General features: G+C 44.5%; 1 protein-coding gene across 1 annotated transcript; it reads right to left on the bottom strand.

Moving 5' to 3' along the window:
* Nucleotides 1-571: 571 nt before the first annotated feature.
* LOC139321093 (ras-related GTP-binding protein C) lies at nucleotides 572-6,108 on the bottom strand. Its single transcript, XM_070949710.1, has 7 exons — nucleotides 5,798-6,108; nucleotides 5,462-5,665; nucleotides 4,994-5,193; nucleotides 3,758-3,872; nucleotides 3,203-3,345; nucleotides 2,782-2,930; nucleotides 572-1,850 (listed from the first exon to the last, which is right to left on the bottom strand). The coding sequence occupies exons 1-7, from the start codon at nucleotides 6,095-6,097 to the stop codon at nucleotides 1,702-1,704; spliced, it is 1,260 nt and encodes a 419-aa protein (XP_070805811.1). The 5' UTR covers nucleotides 6,098-6,108; the 3' UTR covers nucleotides 572-1,701.

Below are 6,108 nucleotides of genomic sequence, written 5' to 3'. Positions count from 1 at the left end.
CTAATAATAACAGCTGTTAGCTCCTTGGTTAAGACTTGAACTGTTGAATTTTTTACCAATTCCAGGCTGTGAATCGAATTGAAAATTAAATCTTAAATAACTATAATAATAATTGGGTAAATTATTTCAACACAATGTGTGCGATTTTAAAACTTCCCACTAGAAATACAAAAATTGTATTTCCTTGTATTTAATTCAGAGGAGAGAAACTTGTCGAGATAAAGATCTTTTATTAACGTAGTCTGGGAACATATCCACTCCAGACCTGACCTGGAGGCTTTCAGAGGCAGAAAAAAAAGTTTTTTCTGAAATGGAGTTTCAGAGGCAGAAAAAAATCAAGCCACAGAGCTCACAACCAATGAACTTGTTGCTAAAATTCACCTCTGGGAACAGCTGACTGGGGGTATTCCATGATGCCGATCCACCCGCCAATCAACGTTTTTCTTATTTTCCTCCCCAAAAACTAAGGTGCGTCTTATACTCCAGTGTGTCTTATACTTGGTGAGTTTACAACTTCCCACTGGAAATACAAAAATTGTATTTCCTTGTATTTAATTCAGAGGAGAGAAACTTGTCGAGATAAAGATCTTTTATTAACGTAGTCTGGGAACATATCCACTCCAGACCTGACCTTCTGGCAGAATGCAATCACCTGTGAAGAGTGTTCAAGCATCTGTTAAACCTTCAACAAACTCACATTGACATTTTGAGTAAAGAACAGAGTCGGAGGCTCTGGAAGTGCTGTCATCATTAAGAAAATAGCATTTACCTGGCCAAACACGGATGATCTACAGGAAGATTCACAGAAAACATTTCATCAGATGGCAAGTATTCTTACTGAAGGAAGTTTCACATGTTGTTACAAATGAACAAAATTGTTTGCAACTTATAACCCAAACCTGTAATTGCTCCATTCTTCTCAAAGCCGCACATATTTTTTTAAAAAATAAAATGGCCCTCTTATGTGATCATGCGGCCTCAAGAATGAAATATGGAATGAAACCAAATGAATTCTAGCCATTTTAGCCATGGCAGGGTGAAATGGAATTATTTGTGAGTGTAAAGGTTTCTCCTGATCAGTTGTGCCCCCCTCTAAGGGACGGCGCTCATCCCCGTTTCCTAGCAGAGGGAGCCAGCGCAGCCCAAAGAGGCTTCAGAAAAATAGTGTAAAAGAAAAAACAGAGCAAGAATGAATGTGGGAACCGATATCGAGTGACCAAAAGCTTGACAATTCCAGACGTAACATTTCAAAGAGTTCTGCGGACAGTTAGAGCTAGAAAAGCAGATAAGCGCTTTCATTCCATGGGTTTGCAGAGGAGAGGTCACAAGATAGATTACTTTTTTCAGGCATTGCCACAAAAGTATGCGATAACTCAGGTGGAATGTGTTGAGCAAATAAATTAGGAACCACGTTTGAATTTCAGAGCCTCTGGAGCACATCCTGAAACAAACAAGGAAGTTCCCCCGTGGAGGAGAGGAGAGGCCGCCTGCCTAAGTATGACGAAAGGCACCACTCTGCATCGTGGCTTCCCCTCATACGGTCACTCCTGGGTGTCCGTATGAGCTATGACAGCAAGTCCCCAAGGCAGACTCCGCTTGCTTCAAACGAGACGGATGACGTTGTGCCGCCCGTCCTCCGTGCTGCTGCTCCTGCCCTGATCCACACCCAGGGTAGGCAAGCAAGCCCCAGGCCGTCCCAACTCAGTCCTCCTTCGGGGTGCCGTTATGAGTCACTGCTTTCAAATTGGGAATGTTGGCTTGATGGCCGCAGGGGCGGTGAGAGGAAAGGCCCACTTCAAAGACCTCGTGGATGGCCTTCCGGAAGCAGTGGAAATTGTAGTCTATGAGGCCTGCGAAGAAAAAGGGAAGAGAGGTGTCAGTTGGGAAGATCTCAGGAAACTTCTGTTCCTTCAGCTTTCCCACTGACCATGGCATTTGATTATGATGGCAACTAGGACTGCAAAGATTGGGTCACTAAGCAATGCAACTGCACTTTACAACTGCATCATCTAATAACCAAAATTCCAGTCCCAATTGCTGTAAGTCAAGGACTACCTGTACTGTATGGCATTTAATGTAATGTTAGTATAATGCCCTTTTTCTGTGGTTGTCATTTGTGCAGGGGTTCAAACACTGATTTAAGAAAAGTTATATGGCCGCCCACTCACTCTCAGTGACTCTGGGTGGCTGACAAAAATAACGTTTTTTAATTTATTATATGGCTACTTAGCTAAGGTATTCAAGCTAAGAGAAATTACCCTCCCTCCCATGCTAGAATAATTATTTCATTGTCTGCAAGGGCAACCTTTAATGCAGCTTTAAAACAATTTCACCAAAAGGAGTGATAAGTAACAGTTTTATGGAACATTCCAAGCAGCCTCTGCTTCCAATGAACTGAACAGCTGAAGCATTTCTAAGGTTGCTCTGTGATGCTTGGAACACTTGAGCTATGTTCCAACTTTCACCTCTCTAGGACAGGGGTCCCCAACCCCACGGCCTGTTCGGCACAGCTCATCTTGTGTGCTACAGTTCCCCTCTTGTCCCTCCCCCGCCAGGTTGGGGACTGCTGCTCTAAGACACAGCCAGCTCAGACTAAATATTTCAGATGAAACTGTTTTGCCCCGAGTTTGAAGCAGGGCCTATTTTCTATTTTGGAAAAAATAACAAAACTATGATTATTGTTTTTAATGGTGGTGTTTGTGCTGCTGGTCCGTGACTGTGATAAAGACTGAAAAAGATTGACGGAACAAAATGATGAGGCGCACAAGCCCATTTGCTCACCTTTGCGTTCAAAGCTTTCTTCTCTGAGGATACACACCAAGGCTAGAAATTTTGTCACTTCTTTTAAATATAAAACAGTTGTGTTATTGAGCTTAATAATTGCCATAGATTCCTCGTCATATGCACTACCGCTGCCATCTTCTTTTAACCTAGAGTAGGTTGAAGGAAAAAGACACAGCATACCTGAGATTTAGACTGACCACTTAAACTTGATACAACTCAGATGCCTCATTTATATTTAAGCAACTGAACAGAACTTTACCACAAACGTACAATCTTTACAATTTATGACAACTTCGGAAATGTACATTTGCTTTTTAGTTTTATTAATCTGCAGATACGTTTTAATATCCTTACATTTATATTAATATATATTTACGATTCACGATTGCTGTTCCATACTTCCAGAGCATTTACTTACCCATATATGCAAGAAACATCAATGACAACGTCAATCATGTCGCAACATAACTCGTAGGACTGCATGTCAACAGGGGAACTGTCTGTTGCAATATAGATCTTGCTGACAACATCAAAAAGAAAAGCTTTTTCTATCCCCGAGTTCTTCAGAACATGAAAAGACAGGTTTAAATTAAGATTACATCTCACAAATGCCCACATTTGTCCCAAGATTCATTTGCTTTTATTTATTTTGCAATACTTTATTGTACATACTTAGGAGGTAAAAATATCCACAATATAACACACTACATATTTTAATAATTTTTACTAGCGTGCAATCCAAATCTTTGATGTACAAAGATTATTAGTTTAAAATGTCTAATATAAACCAGATAATCTGTTAAAGCTCAGCAAGATTCAGCAGTCTCCAACCCACCTCTGCTTTGGAGGCAAAAGTTCTCTCCAAGATCTCTTGGTGTCAGTTTCATCATCTCCTAAATGAAAATCACTCATTTGCTAACTTTCACCACATTATTCACCCTTTCAAAATGTGGAATAATTAACTGCTACTTACTGATATAAAGATATTCAGCAAGTTTTCCAAAGTGGGCAGCTGTGGAATGAGCTTCTGCACCACCTTACTGAAGGCCTCAAATATTGAATGATCATAGATGCTGGTCAAATAAAAGCTAAAAACAAAAACAAAAAAAAGAACTCTATAATTAGTTACCGGAATGGTTTCAAATGTTACCTGCTGTTTTGGCCAAACTAATACCACCACTGATACCATTCCCCAACTAGAATCTGTTGAAATTCATTTCTTTGTGCGATTCACAATTAACTAATATAGTTATGATTTACTGAAACCACCTGGATCTACATGGCACATTAAGATTATGAAATCTGCACTAACATTTTTATTTCAATTAACAAACTGCTTAATCTGTAAATAAATGATCTGTTATACTGATCTACTATATTTATACCAAATCAAGAAGAGGACTAATTGGTGAGAGGGAAAGAACTTTGTTTCAAGATGAACCAAATTTCAGTTTCCAGAAATTCAAGAAAATGATAAAATCATTTGATGAGAAAAAGTAGAATTGCTAATTGTGACAGCATTTGAGATTCAGAAAAAGTATATTCTGGGCTTTGGCTGTTAGTGCTGAATCATTAAACAATCGTGCAGGTCATTAAGTGGAGCATGAGGTGCCTCAGGCATGGGCCTTGGAAGCTGAGCAGAGGCCCAGGCTCGCCTGCCCTGACCCTCCCAAGGCCTCACCCACCACCACCTCGATGCCCCATGCTCCACTTCTTGCCCCCTGGCCTCACAGGCCTTTTCCCTCTCTCACCGGATCGTCACAGGGCCGATTCACCCAGCAGCCCAAATACCCTCCTTCTCTTCCAGAGCACTGGAATGGATTGCTTTGTCGCATGGCTGCATGGCACAATTCTGGAAGCCGCTGCCACTGTGTCTGAGACAAAATGGCGGCCACTTTCAGGTTGCTATCGTGCAGCCTGGGAACAAGATTTGCCATTTTGCTGTTTAAGGCGGATTGCACAGTGCTTTCTGCAGCTTCCAGACCTTGTTAAGGCAGCAAAATGCAGCTTCTGTTGTTGGGACATTCAGCAGTGGCATTTTCTGGCCAGGGAAAAACGGCGGCCACTTCTGGAATCGTGCCATGGGTACCATCAAATCAGCATTTCTGTACTGAAAGAGGCCTCCCTGCTATCCACGTGTTCTGGCCCCAACTTGTAATTAGTAACAGCCATTCAAAAGCATGTAAGAAACTACAGAAACGTCACTTGCCTAAGATGTAGTTTTTCTAAGCCGGCATCGGCAAGATCATCATTGGCCCTTTGATGGATGTCCCTTTGAGTTTCAATTTTATGGTCGTCCGATAAGCCGTCCACTTTATGAATAAAAACTTCAAAGTTCATTTCTGGGTTGATTTTGTAGGCTTTGGAAACGGTAATATGGAGCCTGGTTAATGCTTCCATGTAGTCATCCTGTAAAAAAAATGGGATATATCTGTTTTTGCAGGATCCTTTTAGTTTACCGGACACCGTAAAAACGTGCAAGATTTTTGCAGGCCTTGGATCTTTTGAAGAATCCCAAGAGCAGTTTGGACTGGGGGCCATTTCTAGACCCTTGAGAAGTGGAGACAAAAGCAGAGGAAACCGTAACAGGCTAATGGCATCGTTACCGCAAACCCTGGTTAGTTTATGCTGAGCTCAGCGTTGCTGTGGGGGCCTTGGCTGGTCCCCCCTCCCCCACCTGCGCGTCGATGACGTAGATGAGCGCTCCGGTGCCTCGGAAGATCATCTCGTAGTCGAAGGTGGGGTCGAAGAAGTCCATCTGACCAGGGAAGTCCCAGATCTGGAAATTGACGAAGGAGCTGCTGGAGACGTCGTCCTTGTAGATTTTGTTGGTGCTCTCCAGGAAGAGCGTCTCGTTGGGGGACATTTTGTGGAAGACCACCTGTCGGACACAAACCACGGGCTGCTCAGGCCGGGCCTCCCCCTCCCCTCCCTTTCCTCCCCCTCTTCCTCCTCCCTCCCCCTCCCCCTCTTTCCCTCCCCCCCGCAGAGCCCGGCCTCCGCCCAAGGGCACCTTCTGGATCGAGGACTTCCCGCTGCGCCGAAGTCCCATCAGCAGGATGCGGGGCTGCTTGGAGGAGTCGCCCCCGCCGGCCCCCAGCCCGCCTCCGGGCCCCGCCAGGCCCAGCCCGCCGCCGCCGCCGCCCGCCAGCTCGGCCCCGTCGTCCTCCCCCGCCTCGTCCTCGTCGGCGCCGTAGCCGAAGTCTTTGGGGAAGGCATCGGCCGCGCCCAGGCTGCCCGCGGGCAAAGCTGCGCCGGACAGCTGCGCCGGCTCCTCGGAGGCGCCCGCGGCCCCGAACGGCATGGCGGCCATGACAGCCCGGC

The sequence above is a fragment of the Pituophis catenifer genome, unplaced genomic scaffold (genome assembly GCF_029215685.1).
Source record: "Pituophis catenifer annectens isolate HBS135680 unplaced genomic scaffold, rPitCat1.0.hap2 SCAF_9, whole genome shotgun sequence".
In the NCBI taxonomy this organism is placed as follows: Eukaryota; Metazoa; Chordata; class Lepidosauria; order Squamata; family Colubridae; genus Pituophis; species Pituophis catenifer.
Note: the sequence above shows the minus strand (reverse complement) of the source record. Positions and strands in the feature narration are given on the sequence as shown.

Bases quoted from the DNA above. Each gene is read 5' to 3' on its own strand.
- LOC139321093 (XM_070949710.1), bottom strand. From the start codon at position 6,097: ATGGCCGCCATGCCGTTCGGGGCCGCGGGCGCCTCCGAGGAGCCGGCG. The intron at 5,666-5,797 runs GTGCCCTTGGGC...TGTGTCCGACAG, and splicing joins GGAAGTCCTCGATCCAGAAG to GTGGTCTTCCACAAAATGTC. The intron at 5,194-5,461 runs GTGGGGGAGGGG...TTTTTTTTACAG, and splicing joins TCTACGTCATCGACGCGCAG to GATGACTACATGGAAGCATT.